The sequence below is a fragment of the Tamandua tetradactyla genome, chromosome 6, assembly GCF_023851605.1.
Source record: "Tamandua tetradactyla isolate mTamTet1 chromosome 6, mTamTet1.pri, whole genome shotgun sequence".
Classification (NCBI taxonomy): Eukaryota; Metazoa; Chordata; class Mammalia; order Pilosa; family Myrmecophagidae; genus Tamandua; species Tamandua tetradactyla.
Window position 1 is genome coordinate 176,129,145 of NC_135332.1, and position 18,150 is coordinate 176,147,294.

At 43.9% G+C, this 18,150-nt stretch overlaps 1 protein-coding gene across 1 annotated transcript in view; it reads right to left on the reverse strand.

Annotated features, from left to right (window-relative positions):
• The window catches only part of HHLA1 (HHLA1 neighbor of OC90), a 45,492-nt gene extending 43,799 nt beyond the window's left edge, over positions 1 to 1,693 (reverse strand). The window contains exons 1-3 of the mRNA XM_077163315.1: positions 1,580 to 1,693; positions 1,309 to 1,408; positions 495 to 554 (exon numbers count right to left, since the gene is read on the reverse strand). Of these exons, the coding sequence (XP_077019430.1) occupies positions 495 to 554; positions 1,309 to 1,408; positions 1,580 to 1,693 (274 nt within the window). The remainder of the gene's footprint in view (positions 1 to 494; positions 555 to 1,308; positions 1,409 to 1,579) is intronic.
• Between the last annotated feature and the right edge of the window lie 16,457 nt (positions 1,694 to 18,150).

Here is an 18,150-nt window from a genome sequence, read left to right on the forward strand (position 1 = left end):
AATGTTAAAAAAAAGAATAAAAAATCCCAAACCCAAACCTACAAATTAAAAATATACATATCTTGCTTATTTACCAAAAAGTTAGGAATTAGAAATCCAGCCCTCAACTTCTGTCGGCATTTTGGCATTTTCTGCCGCACTGTGTTTGCTGTCTCCCTATGCAGCCAATTTCATACCATCAAAAAAAAAAATTTTTAAAGGTGAAGAAAGATGAAATTATGATGAGGGCCATGATAACAAATAACAATACCTCCCATTTATAAAGTCTGCCATCACTAGTACAATGCCACAGTCTCTGTGGATGTAATAAGAGCATGAGAATTCAGTGTCCCGTGGACCACAAAGCAATGAGAACTGACTGTTAAGACTATAGATATTCTCAAAACCTGGATGGATCCAATGTCCATTTTACAGAGAGAGAAAGTAAGGCTCAGAGAAGACAAGGAATGCATTCAAGAGCAGAGTGAGCTGGGAAGGAACACCTGCCCATTTACCTGCTGCAGGTAGGAAGGCCATTCCATTTTCTTTCTTGGCTTCTCCTTTAATGCTAGACACTAACAAGAAAAAGATTTCATTAGAGAAATTATAACCCAGCCTTATAGAATCAGAGGGAAGTTAACCCATCATAGCTATGTAGTAGATGAGAACATCAGGATTTGGAATGGCGATGTGACTTGCTTAAAATCCCACATCTAGTTTGTTCATTCAGTCATTTAGTCATCTAATACATATTGACTATTCATAATAAAATTAATGATTGATGATATTACGGAGTACCCACTATGATAAATAACAGTAGGGTTGAGGGATTGAAGGAACTGGTGATGAGGGGGTGGGCAGGGTCATGTATACCACGTGAGAGACTTGGGATGCTATATAAAAGAGAAGTGGACAGTCATTACATCATTTCTGGTGGAGGTGGGGAGGAGGTGGGCGAGGAGGGGAAAGCTTGGATGGTGGAATAATGATGACTAGAGAATAGTTCAAAGGAATACAAGAAGAGAAGCAGGGCAATGATTGAGAAAGCTCCTTCAGTGGCCATGGAAATGAAGACAATGGCTTGGACAAAGGTGGTAGCAGTAGAGATGGAGAGAATTCTGGTGTATAAATGGGGCCCAAACCCAAAAACTTAAAGGAAAAAACCCAAACTACAAAATTTGTTCCCCATGAAAAGATACCTCTGCCATTTTCATCAAACTGACTCAGGAGTCTTGGCTGAAGTGTTGACCACTGAGATTCCCTAAAGCACAATGAAAACCCAAACATGGTTTATAAGGTAGATGCCTCTTGTACTCCAACCAGACCCACCTGCATCCCAAAGGGACAGGAGACAAGCAAGCACCATGCACAGCCTCACTGGAGAAGCATGTGGCAGGAAGCCTGCCATGTCTGTGATTCTCTGGTCCACCTGGAAGAGAACAGGAGAGCCCATGCAAGCCGACTGGCTGGATTACTGACCACACGGATGCAGAACCACCTTTGAGAACAGTGCATGGGGAGTCATTAGCATTATAATCTGAAAAAGAGTTTGTACTAGTCAGGATGGGTTAGTCATGCTGAAGTAACAAATCAACCTCACAATCTCATTGATTGTACAGCAACAGAAGTTGATTTCTTGCTTATAGTGCACAGTCATTGCAGACTGCTGGGTGCTCTGCTCCACAGGGACCCTGGCTAGTGGAGGCAGCACCATTCTGGAGACCTACCCTCTGGGACCTGGGGCCTCCTGAGTCTTTGTGGTGGGAAAGATGAGGGAGCTGGAGGGCCTTGCACCTAGTTCTCAGGGTCTTTGTGAGGACTGAGGATAATGTACCCAAAGCATGACCCCCAGGGCCTGGTACACAGTAGGTGCAGGTACCAGGCATCATCTTAGGGCTGGCAGTACAGGGGATGCCCACCCTCAAGCCATTCAGTAACTTGGAAGAGAGGCCCAGGACCAACTAATTTTCACGTTTGCTCAAGGCATATTGTGCTAAGTTCTCCAAAGAAGGATTTACAAAGGGAGCGAGAGAAAGAGAGAGACAGAGAGAGAGAGAGAGAGAGAGAGAGAGAGAGACAGAGAGAGAGAGAGAGAGAGAGAGAGAGAGAGAGAGAGAGAGAGGCTGGTGAGTACAGGACTCAGCATTCTCTCCAGCATGGGGGCACCAGGGATGGAGAATGCAGGCAATCTGGTGAATTAAGTGAGAATTCTTTCCTCTGCCTGTGGAAATATTACATCGCCTTTCTGAGCCACCTGTGTAGAATGGGGGGAGTCATTTTATGAGGATTAAATGAGATCATGAAATATGGCTCTTTGTGCCATCTCTGGTACAAGGTAGATACTTCAAAATCCTAATTTCATTCTCATTCCTTTACCTTCTCTCTCCCCACTCCCTGTTCTTCCCACTGTCCATTCTGGAGCCCGGCATCACACCAGAGGTCTTTGGAATGAACAGATACAAACTTGTAATACAGAAATCGTGATCTGTAACTGCATATTAGATTTAAGTTCTTTCTTGACTCTTTCTTCAGTATGTGAATCACTGCCTTCCATTTACTGAGAGTAGACCTGCTGCGTGTAGGACTTTCAGAGCCGCCACCTTTACTGCTTTGTTCTTCAGAGAAAATTCATTTTCCTTCTGTCTAGTTTTTTATCCTGTGTCATTGACTAAATCAACTGTGTGTTTGGAGAAGGGTGCCAGATTTAGCAAACAAAAATACAGGGCACCCAGGTAAATCTGAATTTGAGGTTGACAACAAGATATACTTTTTTTTAGTGTATCTCATACAATATTTGAGAGTTGTAGGATCTTATTTGGAGAGTTGCAGGATTTTATTTTAAGGGAACTTGATTTTGCTCCAGGCCTGTAAAGGACTGGGTTTAAGAAGTCACCCAGTGAATTCTCTGCTGCATTAAGCCAAATCTCCAGGCTTAAGCATGAGCTAAGAACTCTGAGCATCATACCACCTGGACTTCAGATAGTTTTTTTACCTCTTTCAAGCATTTCCCATCAGTGAGCGTTCCATTTAAGCTGCTCATGTTTCACTCTCGGTCCCATTCAATCCAAAGAGGGAAAAATGAGAAGGTGGAGAGATGGAGGCAGATGGGATGGTTTGTGGGGGTTGGAGGTTCTGTTCCCAATGGCAGCACACTCAGCGGAACTGGAGGGACTTCACCTCGCAGCAAAACTGGGGGGTCTGGGCTGCCTCATCCCCTTTCCAAGCCTGGACCACTGCGTGAGCGTCTCAAGAAGGGGAGAGGCCCTGTTTTGTTGTTGGTGGTGCTAATTTTTATTGATAAAACAATGCACAAGCATATGCATTCTTTTTTTTTTTTTTTATTAATGAAAAAAAGAATTAACAAAACAATTAGAAATCATTCCAATCTACATGTACAATCAGTAATTCTTAATAACATCACATAGTTGCATATTCATCATTTCTTAGTACATTTGCATCGATTTAGAAAAAGAAATAAAAAGACAACAGAATAAGAATTAAAACAATAATAGAAAGAAAAAAAACAAAAAAAACAAAAACAAAAAACCTATACCTCACATGCAGCTTCATTCAGTGTTTTAACATAATTGCATTACAATTGGGTAGTATTGTGCTGTCCATTTCTGAGTTTTTATATCCAGTCCCGTTGTACAGTCTGTATCCCTTCATCTCCAATTATCCCTTCTCTCTTTTTTTTTTTTTTTAATTAACGGAAAAAAAGAAATTAACCCAACATTTAGAGATCATACCATTCTACACATGCAATCATTAATTCTTAACATCATCACATAGATGCATGATCATCATTTCTTAGTACATTTGCATTGGTTTAGAAGAACTAGCAACATAACCGAAAAAGATATAGAATGTTAATATAGAGAAAAAAATAAAAGTAATAATAGTAAAATCAAAACAAAACAACACAAAACAAAACAAAAACCTATAGCTCAGATGCAGCTTCATTCAGTGTTTTAACATGATTACTTTACAATTAGGTATTATTGTGCTGTCCATTTTTGAGTTTTTGTATCTAGTCCTGTTGCACAGTCTGTATCCCTTCAGCTTCAATTACCCATTGTCTTACCCTGTTTCTAACTCCTGCTGAACTCTGTTACCAATGACATATTTCAAGTTTATTCTCGAATGTCCGTTCACATCAGTGGGACCATACAGTATTTGTCCTTTAGTTTTTGGCTGGATTCACTCAGCATAATATTCTCTAGGTCCATCCATGTTATTACATGGTTCATAAGTTTATCTTGTCTTAAAGCTGCATAATATTCCATCGTATGTATATACCACAGTTTGTTTAGCCACTCTTCTGTTGATGGAGATTTTGGCTGTTTCCATCTCTTTGCAATTGTAAATAATGCTGCTATAAACATTGGTGTGCAAATGTCCGTTTGTGTCTTTGCCCTTAAGTCCTTTGAGTAGATACCTAGCAATGGTATTGCTGGGTCGTATGGCAGTTCTATATTCAGCTTTTTGAGGAACCGCCAAACTGCCTTCCACAGTGGTTGCACCCTTTGACATTCCCACCAACAGTGGATAAGTGTGCCTCTTTCTCCGCATCCTCTCCAGCACTTGTCATTTTCTGTTTTGTTGATAATGGCCATTCTGGTGGGTGTGAGATGATATCTCATTGTGGTTTTGATTTGCATTTCTCTAATGGCCAGGGACATTGAGCATCTCTTCATGTGCCTCTTGGCCATCCGTATTTCCTCTTCTGAGAGGTGTCTGTTCAAGTCTTTTTTCCATTTTGTAATTGGGTTGGCTGTCTTTTTGTTGTTGAGATGAACAATCTCTTTATAAATTCTGGATACTAGACCTTTATCTGATATATCATTTCCAAATATTGTCTCCCATTGTGAAGGCTGTCTTTCTACTTTCTTGATGAAGTTCTTTGATGCACAAAAGTGTTTAATTTTGAGGAGTTCCCATTTATTTATTTCCTTCTTCAGTGCTCTTGCTTTAGGTTTAAGGTCCATAAAACCGCCTCCAGTTGTAAGATCCATAAGATATCTCCCTACATTTTCCTCTAACTGTTTTATGGTCTTAGACCTAATGTTTAGATCTTTGATCCATTTTGAGTTAACTTTTGTATAGGGTGTGAGAGATGGGTCTTCTTTCATTCTTTTGCATATGGATATCCAGTTCTCTAGGCACCATTTATTGAAGAGACTGCTCTGTCCCAGGTGAGTTGGCTTGACTGCCTTATCAAAGATCAAATGTCCATAGATGAGAGGGTCTATATCTGAGCACTCTATTCGATTCCATTGGTCGATATATCTATCTTTATGCCAATACCATGCTGTTTTGACCACTGTGGCTTCATAATATGCCTTAAAGTCAGGCAGCGCGAGACCTCCAGCTTCGTTTTTTTTCCTCAAAATGTTTTTAGCAATTCGGGGCACCCTGCCCTTCCAGATAAATTTGCTTATTGGTTTTTCTATTTCTGAAAAATAAGTTGTTGGGATTTTGATTGGTATTGCATTGAATCTGTAAATCAATTTAGGTAGGATTGACATCTTAACTATATTTAGTCTTCCAATCCATGAACACGGTATGCCCTTCCATCTATTTAGGTCTTCTGTGATTTCTTTTAGCAGTTTTTTGTAGTTTTCTTTATATAGGTTTTTTGTCTCTTTAGTTAAATTTATTCCTAGGTATTTTATTCTTTTAGTTGCAATTGTAAATGGGATTCGTTTCTTGATTTCCCCCTCAGCTTGTTCATTACTAGTGTATAGAAATGCTACAGATTTTTGAATGTTGATCTTGTAACCTGCTACTTTGCATTTATTAGCTCTAGTAGTTTTGTTGTGGATTTTTCCGGGTTTTCGACGTATAGTATCATATCGTCTGCAAACAGTGATAGTTTTACTTCTTCCTTTCCAATTTTGATGCCTTGTATTTCTTTTTCTTGTCTAATTGCTCTGGCTAGAACCTCCAACACAATGTTGAATAATAGTGGTGATAGTGGACATCCTTGTCTTGTTCCTGATCTTAGGGGGAAAGTTTTCAATTTTTCCCCATTGAGGATGATATTAGCTGTGGGTTTTTCATATATTCCCTCTATCATTTTAAGGAAGTTCCCTTGTATTCCTATCTTTTGAAGTGTTTTCAACAGGAAAGGATGTTGAATCTTGTCGAATGCCTTCTCTGCATCAATTGAGATGATCATGTGATTTTTCTGCTTTGATTTGTTGATATGGTGTATTACATTAATTGATTTTCTTATGTTGAACCATCCTTGCATACCTGGGATGAATCCTACTTGGTCATGATGTATAATTCTTTTAATGTGCTGTTGGATACGATTTGCTAGAATTTTATTGAGGATTTTTGCATCTGTATTCATTAGAGAGATTGGTCTGTAGTTTTCTTTTTTTGTAATATCTTTGCCTGGTTTTGGTATGAGGGTGATGTTGGCTTCATAGAATGAATTAGGTAGTTTTCCCTCCACTTCGATTTTTTTGAAGAGTTTGAAGAGAATTGGTACTAATTCTTTCTGGAACGTTTGGTAGAATTCACATGTGAAGCCATCTGGTCCTGGACTTTTCTTTTTAGGAAGCTTTTGAATGACTAATTCAATTTCTTTACTTGTGATTGGTTTGTTGAGGTCATCTATGTCTTCTTGAGTCAAAGTTGGTTGTTCATGTCTTTCCAGGAACCCGTCCATTTCCTCTAAATTGTTGTATTTATTAGCGTAAAGTTGTTCATAGTATCCTGTTATTACCTCCTTTATTTCTGTGAGGTCAGTAGTTATGTCTCCTCTTCCATTTCTGATCTTATTTATTTGCATCCTCTCTCTTCTTCTTTTTGTCAATCTTGCTAAGGGCCCATCAATCTTATTGATTTTCTCATAGAACCAACTTCTGGCCTTATTGATATTCTCTATTGTTTTCATGTTTTCAATTTCATTTATTTGTGCTCTAATCTTTGTTATTTCTTTCCTTTTGCTTGCTTTGGGGTTAGCTTGCTGTTCTTTCTCCAGTTCTTCCAAATGGATAGTTAATTCCTGAATTTTTGCCTTTTCTTCTTTTCTGATATAGGCATTTAGAGCAATAAATTTCCCTCTTAGCACTGCCTTTGCTGCGTCCCATAAGTTTTGATATGTTGTGTTTTCATTTTCATTTGCCTCGAGGTATTTGCTAATTTCCCTTGCAATTTCTTCTTTGACCCAGTCGTTGTTTAGGAGTGTGTTGTTGAGCCTCCACGTATTTGTGAATTTTCTGGCACTCTGCCTATTATTGATTTCCAACATCATTCCTTTATGGTCCGAGAAAGTGTTGTGTAAGATTTCAATCTTTTTAAATTTGTTAAGACTTGCTTTGTGACCCAGCATATGGTCTATCTTTGAGAATGATCCATGAGCACTTGAGAAAAAGGTGTATCCTGCTGTTGTGGGATGTAATGTCCTATAAATGTCTATTAAGTCTAGTTCATTTATAGTAATATTCAGATTCTCTATTTCTTTGTTGATCCTCTGTCTAGATGTTCTGTCCCTTGATGAGAGTGGTGAGTTGAAGTCTCCAACTATTATGGTATATGAGTCTATTTCCCTTTTCAATGTTTGCAGTATATTCCTCACGTATTTTGGGGCATTCTGATTCGGTGCGTAAATATTTATGATTGTTATGTCTTCTTGTTTAATTGTTCCTTTTATTAGTATATAGTGTCCTTCTTTGTCTCTTTTAACTGTTTTACATTTGAAGTCTAATTTGTTGGATATTAGTATAGCCACTCCTGCTCTTTTCTGGTTGTTATTTGCATGAAATATCTTTTCCCAACCTTTCACTTTCAACCTATGTTTATCTTTGGGTCTAAGATGTGTTTCCTGTAGACAGCATATCGAAGGATCCTGTTTTTTAATCCATTCTGCCAATCTATGTCTTTTGATTGGGGAATTCAGTCCATTGACATTTAGTGTTATTACTGTTTGGATAATATTTTCCTCTAACATTTTGCCTTTTGTATTATATATATCATATCTGATTTTCCTTCTTTCTACACTCTTTTCCATATCTCTCTCTTCTGTCTTTTTGTATCTGACTCTAGTGCTCCCTTTAGTATTTCTTGCAGAGCTGGTCTCTTGGTCACAAATTCTTTCAGTGACTTTTTGTCTGAGAATGTTTTAATTTCTCCCTCATTTTTGAAGGATAATTTTGCTGGATATAGGAGTCTTGGTTGGCAGTTTTTCTCTTTTAGTATTTTAAATATATCATCCCACTGTCTTCTAGCTTCCATGGTTTCTGCTGAGAAATCTACACAAAATCTTATTGGGTTTCCCTTGTATGTAATGGATTGTTTTTCTCTTGCTGCTTTCAAGATCTTCTCTTTCTCTTTGACCTCTGACATTCTAACTAGTAAGTGTCTTGGAGAATGCCTATTTGGGTCTAATCTCTTTGGGGTGCGCTGCACTTCTTGGATCTGTAATTTTAGGTCTTTCATAAGAGTTGGGAAATTTTCAGTGATAATTTCTTCCATTAGTTTTTCTCCTCCTTTTCCCTTCTCTTCTCCTTCTGGGACACCCACAACACGTATATTTGTGCGGTTCATATTGTCCTTGAGTTCCCTGATACCCTGTTCAAATTTTTCCATTCTTTTCCCTATAGTTTCTGTTTCTTTTTGGAATTCAGATGTTCCATCCTCCAAATCACTAATTCTATCTTCTGTCTCTTTAAATCTATCATTGTAGCTATCCATTATTTTTTCTATGTTTGCTACTTTATCCTTCACTTCCATAAGTTCTGCGATTTGTTTTTTCAGTTTTTCTATTTCTTCTTTATGTTCAGCCCATGTCCTCTTCATGTCCTCCCTCAATTTATCGATTTCATTTTTGAAGAGGTTTTCCATTTCTGTTCGTATATTCAGCATTAGTTGTCTCAGCTCTTGTGTCTCATTTGAGCTATTGGTTTGTTCCTTTGACTGAGCCATATTCTCAATCTTTTGAGCGTGGACAGTTATCTTCTGCTGCTGGCGTCTGGGCATTTATTCAGATTTCTCTTGGTGTTGGACCCAGCAAGGTTGTAATATTTTTCTGTGAAATCTCTGGGTTCTGTTTTTCTTATCCTGCCCAGTAGGTGGCGCTCGTGGCACCCGTTTGTCTGCGGGTCCCACCAGTAAAAGGTGCTGTGGGACCTTAAACTTTGGAAAACTCTCGCCGTCCTGGGGGTTCGCTAGCCGAAACGGCTTGAGCCGGCCCGGGGTCCGAACGCAGGGAGGGTTGCTGGTCGCCGCAGCCAGGGAAAGAGCCCGTCCGAATTTCCTAGTCGGCCCTGGGCAACAAGCGTGGCAGGAGGGCGCCAGCGGCAGCGGCCCGCCCGAGAGAGTGCACGTTCCCCGGGAGTCACGGGTTTGGAAGGGGCCTCCCCCACCCGTCACCGTTCTCCGCGGCCTGGGGGTTTCCGATCCAATTCTCTCAGTTGGTCCGGGGGCTGCGCGTGGTGTGGGCGCCAGCCGCCTTGGTTTCAGGGGACCGCCTCTCCAATTCTCCCAGCCGGCCCGGGAAGGGGGAAGGGAGTAACTCCGGCCGCTTGCCACCCCGCCCGGTAAGGCCCGCGCGCCTCGGCGATCTCACCCGAGCTGCTTCTCTCAGCCAGCCAGCCGTTCCAGGATGGGATACGCTGTCTTTTTTATCTCTGTTGTGGCTTTGGGCGCTTTCTGTATCGTTTCTACTCCCCTAGTAGCTGTCCTGGAGAAGAAACTAAGATCCGCGCGTCTTACTAAGCCGCCATCTTCCAGCAATCTCAGCATATGCATTCTTAACATACGAACATTCCATACGTGGGGTACAATCAATGGCTCACAATATCATCACATAGTTGTATATTCACCACCAAGATCATTTTTTAGAACATTTGCATCACTCCAGAAAAAGAAATAGAAAGAAAAAAGAAAAAACTCATACATACCATGCCCCTTACCTCTCCCTCTCATTGACCACTAGTATTTCCATCTATCCAATACATATATTTTTTAATCTTAACATTTGTTCCCCATTATTTATTTATTTTTAATCCATATGTGTTACCCATCTGTCCATACTACAGATAAAAGGAGCATCAGACACAAGGTTTTCACAATCAAACAGTCACATTGCAAAAGCTATATCATTATACAATCATCTTCAAGAAACGTGGCTACTGGAACACAGCTATAGTTTTGGGCACTTCCCTCTAGCCTCTCTAATACACCTTGAACTAAAAAGGGGATAACTATATAATGCATAAGAACCTCTTGACTCTGTTTGAAACCTTTCAGCCACTGACCATCACTCCAAATTCACTTGGTTTTAACCGGCTTGGTACATGGCCCTGAATGCAACTATTTGAAGAAGTGAAAACATTTCAGATGCAAAATTTTCTTTTATCTTAGTTTGAGAGAAAACTAGGAGTGTCTGGAAACAAGACTTGCCTTATTTTGTCTCATTTCTCTCTTCCCCCTTTCGGTATTGGTATTTTCTCAATACCCTGATGCTGAGTCTCAGCTCATTCTAGGATTTCTGTCCCACGTTGCCAGGGAGATTTACACCCCTGGGAGTCATGTCCCATAGTAGAGAGGGGGAGGATGGTGAGTTTGCTTGCTGTGTTGACTGAGAGAGAGGTAGGAGGCCTTGGTTTTAATGTCAGGCACTACTGGTTTGAATCCTGAGTTGGCCACTGGATAGTGTGATCTGGGTCAACTTATTTCACCTCCATTCATTCAAAAAATATATGAGTGGGAACACACAACATGCTTTTACCAGCACAGCCCCTGGAGCTGAACTGCCAGAATTGGTTCCTGGTGCCACCACTTACTGGCTGTGTAAGCTATGAAGGCTCTCTGTACCTCAGTTTATTCATCCAAGGCTGGCATTTGGATGAAAGTATTTTATATTTATAAATGCATGCAATGAAGTATTCAGGATAGGTAAATCCATTGAGACCGAACACAGGTTGGTGGTTGTCAGGGACTGGGGAGAGGAGGGTTGGGGAGCAACTCTAACCAGTGTGGGGTTTCCTTTGGGCTGATGAAAATGTTTTGGAACTTGCTAAAGGGAGTGGCTGCACAACTTCATCATGTGCTCCATGCTCGGAATTGCTTGCTTTAAAATGGCTAATTTTATGTTAACTGAATTTCACCTTTACTCCTAAGTAGTACATGGAACCACACCTGGAACAGAGCGAGTTTTATCTATACACACATCTAACAAACCAATAAGAGCCACAATGCAGACCTCAGTACTACAACCACAAGGCAGGCAGAAACCGGCCCCTTGTGTTGGGCGATAAATCCTCAGGCAAAAGCCACCCAAACTTATAACTGGTGAAAACTGGATCAGACGTCCAGAAACGTACTCTAAAACTAAGTCAGCATTACTTCACTGCATTGCCCAAGACTCATTTTCACTTGTTCATAAATCACAGTTTCCTCAGTGCCATGGCCAAAAGGCAAGACACCTATGGATAGGTCAGCCGTGGCTGGGCACAGGCGGCTGAGCGTGCACTGCCCGGGAGTGAGAGGCGCTGGCGTGCGGAGGGGCCCGGGGACCAGGCCCAGCTGCTCAGGGTCTCCCGGCTCCGGGGGGCACCCGGGATTCACAGGTTGGTCGGTGAGACCACCGCCCCGGCCTCTGCCCCACGCTCCCCTCCACGCCCCCTGCCAGGCACAGCCGCACCCACAGTGCCGGTAACAGCCGGAGGCTGGGAACAAGCTGAGTTGATAGTTTCAAAGCGCCTCGGAGGACAGAAGGAGTCGGAACTCCTGTCCCGGCCCCGGGCGAAGCGCCGGAGAGGGCTGCTGGGCCCAGGGGACCAAAGATCTGCTCGGGAGCCTGGACGTCAGCGCCCGGAGCCAGTCGGCCCCCGAGCGGGAAACCGGCGTGACAAGGCCAAAGCCTCCCGGTAAACGCAGGTTCCTCCCAATTAGCAAGGACGGCAAGGAGCCAGGGCTGCGGACACCTGGCCGCACACCTGCCTGCGCGGCCCCCGGGTGCGCGGCGGCTGAGGCTGAGGACGGCGCTCAGCGCGGGGTGAGACGCATCAGCCAGCGCCGCCCGTGCAGCCGCAGAAGGTGCTGGGCTTTCGCAGCGCTTCCTCACGGGGCATCCGCTCCGCCTCGCTTCACGGGGGCACCTGCTCCCTCTTCCGGATGGGCACCTGGAAGCTGGGAGATGCTGGACGACGTGTCCGGCTCGTTAAGTGGGAGAACAGGACCCCAAACTCCGGCAGGTGACCCCAAAGCTCATCTTTATAACTGTACCCCGTGAGACAGCGCTGAAAGGTGAGAGCCCACCTTGTAAGGCCGAATGAACAAGGAAAAGTGCAGAATCTAGCGTGTGATGGCCATCCCATGTGCCTGAACTTTACATGTAATAATCCACTGACCCATGGTGCATGCTCCCGGTTAGTGATTATTCTTATTTAATAGTTTGATGGAAGCAAGGAAACGCCGTCCCAAGAGCCAGGATGGGAACCCCGGACTGTTTGTGTCCTAACCCACGACTAGTTGACTGCTGACCAGGAAAATGGAACTGTGTAGCTGTTGCCTTTTCTCAAGGCCTATCATTTTTGATCCTCATTCCAGTTCTTTAGATTAACAATCACATTTCCCTCATCACAGGTGTGAGGACAAACAAGCCAGCGGCCCAGCGGATTGCTCGCGCACAGTAGCAGGGGGTGCCTTAGCGGCTTTGCACTTTGGGGGCAGCGAGGGGAACCTCAGAGGGGGTAAAATATGTGCAGTGTAAGACTTACCTGCCTCCCGAGCAGGATGAAAGACTCCAAAGAACTTAAGCAGCCAGAAGGATTGACAGCCAGGTCCCAGCCACGGGCTTTATATGAGTTCTTAGTGAAAGACACAGGGCGGGGAGTGGCGGGGGGCAGGAAAGTCTTCATAACTTTGCTTTAAATCCTCCGGAAGAAAACGGAGAAAAGGAATAAGAAGCCTACCAAGCAGGCGGGGCAGTGAAACAGGATCCTCTCCAGTGGAGCACAACGCCTGTGCCAGGGACCAACAGAGGCCGTGAGCAGGTGACAAGGCAGCGATTCAGCACGGGCTGGGAAATCTCTTCTGACAGTAATCACGCGTATTGAAAAGGCAGAGCTGGAGTCATGAGGTGATGATTTATTCCCCCCTCCCTGTTGTAGGGTTCTGGGGGCCAAGCAGCACCAGGAGTGCAGGACAGGTGGGAAGGCGGGAATCCTCAGGCCCTAAAATTGTCAAATTTAGCGGCTGCCTCGACTAAGATAGGCCTCTCCAGTCTGCTGCTTGTTTTTATATGCCCATGAGCTGAGAATGCCTTAACGTTTTGAAGTGGCTAAAAAAATCAAAAGAGGACTAGCATTTTGTGTTCTGTAAAGATTAGATGAAAGTCACATTTCTGTGCCCACAAATGAAGTTTTCTTGAAACATGCCATGCACCTCCACTTGTGTTATGTATGCGGCAGCTTCTGTGCTGCAGTGGTAGGGTTGAGTTGTTGCAATTGATTCTGTATGGCCCTAAAAGTAAAAAATGTTTGCAGAAAAAGTTTGCTGACCCCTGGGCTTGGAAGAAGCTGCACAGATTCCTTCTCCACCTGCTGTCCGGATCCAAGTGTGCTGGCTCGCATCTGGCTGCCCGAGCTGCTGCCTCCTAGACTTCTCCCCTTGCTGTCACCCATGCTTCCCTTCTAGTAGACACAGTGTTTAGTTCGTTTTTGATGTAACTTTATTGAGGTCTAATTCACCCGTTTTAAGCAGACAGTTCAAGGATTTTTAGTAAATTCAGGGAGTTGTGCAGCCATCACCACAGTCTGGTTTTGGAGCGTCTCTGCCATCCCAGTAAGGGTCTTCTTGCCCATTTACAGTCAGCCTCTACCCTACCCCAGCCCCAGGCAACCACTAACCTGCTTTCTGTGTCTATAGGCTTGACTTTTCCGGACATTTCATATAAATGGCATCATACACTATACATCCAAAGAAATATTTCTAAAGCATGAATTGGATCCTGTCCCTCCTTTGCTTACACCCTCCCAAGTTTTTCCAGGCTCAGAATAAAATTCCAATTTCTTACCCTGGCCCACAGGCCTCTTGCTGAATCTCTAGCTACATCTCATGCTCTTTCCCCCTGGCTCAGAGCCTTCCTGCGGCTGTCTGTCCCAGCTACTCTGGAGCGGGCTCTTCCCTCTGACTGAATGGCTTCTGCCCCCTGACCCTAATCAGTCCTCTCGAATGACTGGCTCTCCCCTCTGTCATGGTCAGGTTCATGTGTCAACTTGGCCAGGTGGTGGTGCTTGGTCATTTGGTCGGGCAAGCGCTGGCCTGTCTACTGCTGTGAGGACATTTCATGGAATTAAATCATGACCACGTTGGCTGCAGCCCCAGCTGATTGCATTTGTAATCAGCTAAGGGGAGTGCCTGCTGCAATGAATGACACTTAATCTAATCACCAGAAGGCTTTTAAGGAAGATTCATAAGAGATAGTCACTCTTCTTGCTTCAGCCGGAAGTCACATCCCACGCAGGAGGAGAGCAGTGAGTTTATTTGCAGAGTTGGCTTAAAGAGCAAGGCCACATCTGAGCAACAAAATAGGTTGTCTGAGAGTGACTCTTAGGCATAATTATAAGTAGGCTTAGCTTTGTCATTGCAGAAATAAGCCTCAAGATTGAGGACTTGGTTTATTAAATTGGGATTTCCTAATGTTTGAGAGAATATCAGGAATTCCCCAGGTGGGGAAATTTAATAGTTTCATGTACCCCCCACCCCCAGTCTTTCAAGGAGTCTTTGCAAATAGTTTTTTTATTTTCTGCCCCCAATACACCAGAATGCATCAGAGTACTATATTAAACTGTACAGAGTAACAAGGTCTCATTCCCTATTCCATGCTCCATGTAATTAGGTTGCTTAAATACTACTGACCAGACAGGAAAAATTAGGTAAATTCTGTGTACTGCAGAAATTTAAATTTTGGACAAAATAAATATCTCTTCCTTTGGTCTCACACAGAAGTTGAAGTTTTAAAATACATTCCAATATCATCCTTCACCCTGTATTCTGATTTACCTTAGTCCTTATGAGACCTGCTTTGTTTATCTCTCATATTGAAGTTTGGAGATCATTAAATATTTGTTTAATGAATAGATAAATAAATCCATCATTGTTCATCTGGAACTTTGACAAACCTCCTGACTGGTACTTTCCTTTTTAAATCCATTCTCTGCATCAGCACTGTGTCCAAAAGAAATATTAAGTGAACTGCAGATATAATTTTAATTCTGTAGTAACCACATAAGAAGCAAGGGAAATCGAACATTTTCAGCATTAATTGGTTTATCTGTATATTTGATTTTAACAATTATTGATGTATAATTTACATGCCATAACATTCATTACACAATTCAGTGATTTTTAGTAAGTTTACAAAATTGTCCACCAGAACATTTCCATTATCCCAGCAGACTCCTTTTGCCGTTTGCTGTCACCTCACCTGCCATCCCCAGCCATAGCAACAAGGATGCACTCTATTTTAATAATATAGTTTATTAAACCCAATAGACCCAAAGTATTAACAGATAATCAATATAAAATAATTAATGATCTATTTTACATTTCCTAAATCTTCAAGAGTCAGGGTGTATTTTGCACTTGTGGTCCTGTATGGTGAGGGCTGCCTGACCCCACATCAACCAGAGAAACGGGTCTCTTTGCTTGGTGAGAAGGTAAGTTTATTGAGGATGCATCAATAAGGAACTGGAGGAAAAAAAAATATTTCCAAGACCAGTTGAAAGTGAGAAAGCTGATCTGAGCTTTTACAGTCCTAACAAATAAAGGAATGCCAAAGGTCTAGAGGAAAGCAGAAAGAAAGGATTCGTTAAAATTGAGCAATGGTCGCCTGCTTTATTTTGTTTGGTCAGCATTTCCTGCTCTCTTGCAGCCCTTTTCCTTTCTGTTGATCATTCAGACTTTTGATCTTGCCCTTCAAAAGGAGGTAGGAGCTGATATTATTCCATATGGTGTGTTATTTTTATCCCTGAAAACAGAGCTGGGTTTTTTCATCCTGCTTTGGGTGATATTTGATTCCTACAAGCAGAGGTGGGAAAAGATCTCATTAATGCAACCAGGAGAAGAGTGTAAGCTCTTGAGATTCAGTCCCAGCAAACGATGCTAGTCGGGGCTTTCAGGCTTGAAGTGAACCACAGCTGCTGGAGTGATTTGTATAATAAGCGTTTCTGACTACCAAAGACTATACTCAGCTTTTTCCAGCTAAAGGATTATATTGAGCATTTTTCCAATTATTCAGCTATAAAAACAACCTTTTCTGTCCTAAATACTAGAAGCTATTTTGCTTTCACTAGCTAATTAAATCTTGAAGCTTGAGTCCTTTATTTTAACTTACTGTCCTCTCACCTGGTTTCTCATCCTTTCCAATTGCTGTATGGATACAGAGAGCTAGTCCAGTCAAGTTCCAAGGCAAAACTGCCTGGGTTTCGTGATCACGCTTAAAAGCACATCTCAATTCAGGCCAGCCTCCCTTTGGATGCTCGGCAGCCACACCTGGCCAGCGGCTACACAGTGAGCCACGCAGCTCTAGAAAGTCCAAGTGGTTTTCCCCGGCCACAAAACTGACCCCTTCAGTGGCTCTATAAAGCCCGGGGCGTGTGTTGGACCCACAAGATGCCCCAGCCCTCCCTCAGCCCCCGCCTGCCCTTTGCCACTCTTGTCCTTGCACTTTTTGCTCCAGCAACACTGTTCTGGGAGTTTCTCCCCACATGTGCTCTTGCCCTCTGCTTTTCTGCTGCCATGGGCAAGGGGAGGCAGTGGGAGACGGTGCTAGAGACTTAAGGAAAGACCAGCTGTGTGAGACTGCCAGGGCCAGGGGCAGGAATCGGGATTTTATTCTAGGTGCTAGGGAAAGCTACCGGAGGTTTTAAGCCAAGGACAGGTTTTAAGCATGAGGTTATGACTCATGCTTTGCAAAGCTCTCCCTGGCTGTTATAAGCCTCCTCCACCCACGGGACTAATTCTCTTCCTTAATTCTTATCTCAGGCACCTCCTTCCCCACGCTGTCTTCTCTGGTGCCTTCCCATATGCCCCCTTCCTCCCTCAAGGGTCTTCTAAGCGTGTTGGCCTCACTGTTCGATGTTAGGGGGATCCCTTCGCTTGTCCTCCCTCTCCCTTAGGCTTGTGCGCCATCAGGGCAGGTGTCCCGCTGGCCCCAGCACCCTGCGTCCTTAGCAGCCAGCAGAGGTGACCCACAGCGAGGGGTGACGGGCACGGCTGGGACGCCCGAGGGACTGAGCGATTCTTTCCCACCGGTGGCCTCTCTGAGCAGCCCTCCCACCAGCATTTACCACCACCTGCCTCAGGTGCTCTGCCTCTTGAGTGGAGGCGGGAAAAGGCTGGCCTCTGTCTGTTCTCCCTGCCCCCGGCGCAGGACCCTCTCTCTGCATCAGGTGATGGAGCTGGTCCCTGTCCCCAGGAGCTCCTGCCTGCAGCGAGAGGGAGCACAGCCCCATGCCTTCTAGATACGGTAAAGGCCCGCCAGACGGGGAGGGTTTTACACCAAGATTTGCAGAATAAATAGTGTATGTTGGCGATGAAGAGTGGGCAAGCACGGCGGTTCTCAAACTAATAATGCGGCACACTCTTCCGAGGGCCCTTTCAAACCCAGGTTGCTGGTGCTCGCCCCTGGGTTCTGAGTTGGAGACTTTGCATTTCTGAGAGGAGGGTGGGGAAAGGTGAGAGGTTTGCTGGGAGAGGGAAGACCTGTGGCAGCTGCTTCCTGAGTTGGGGGCTCAGCCCCAGATGGGGCTCCCCGCCTTCACCTTTCAGCAGGGGCCACTGCGAGTTCCCCTGAGTTCCTTCCCGTCTCCCCATGGGGATCGCAGTGCGGCTGATACACAGGCTCGTCGTGGAGGATGGAGGGAAAGTGTAATTGATCATTACTGCCCAGGTACTGCCTGGGAAGGCCGCATTTCTGAACCGGTGGCCGACACCTGGAAAACATCTGTGTTTGTGCCAGCAACGACACTCCCTGGGGCGAGGCAGCAGGAGCAAAAGTCACAGGTCCTGCTTCTGTGGCTCGCTGCTGTTTGGCCTTGGGTTACCTGCTTAACCTCTCTGAGCCTTATTTTCTTCCTATGTAAAGTACAGGTGATGCAGCCTCAAAGCAATCAAACTCACTTTGACTTTGAAAAGCATGGCATAATT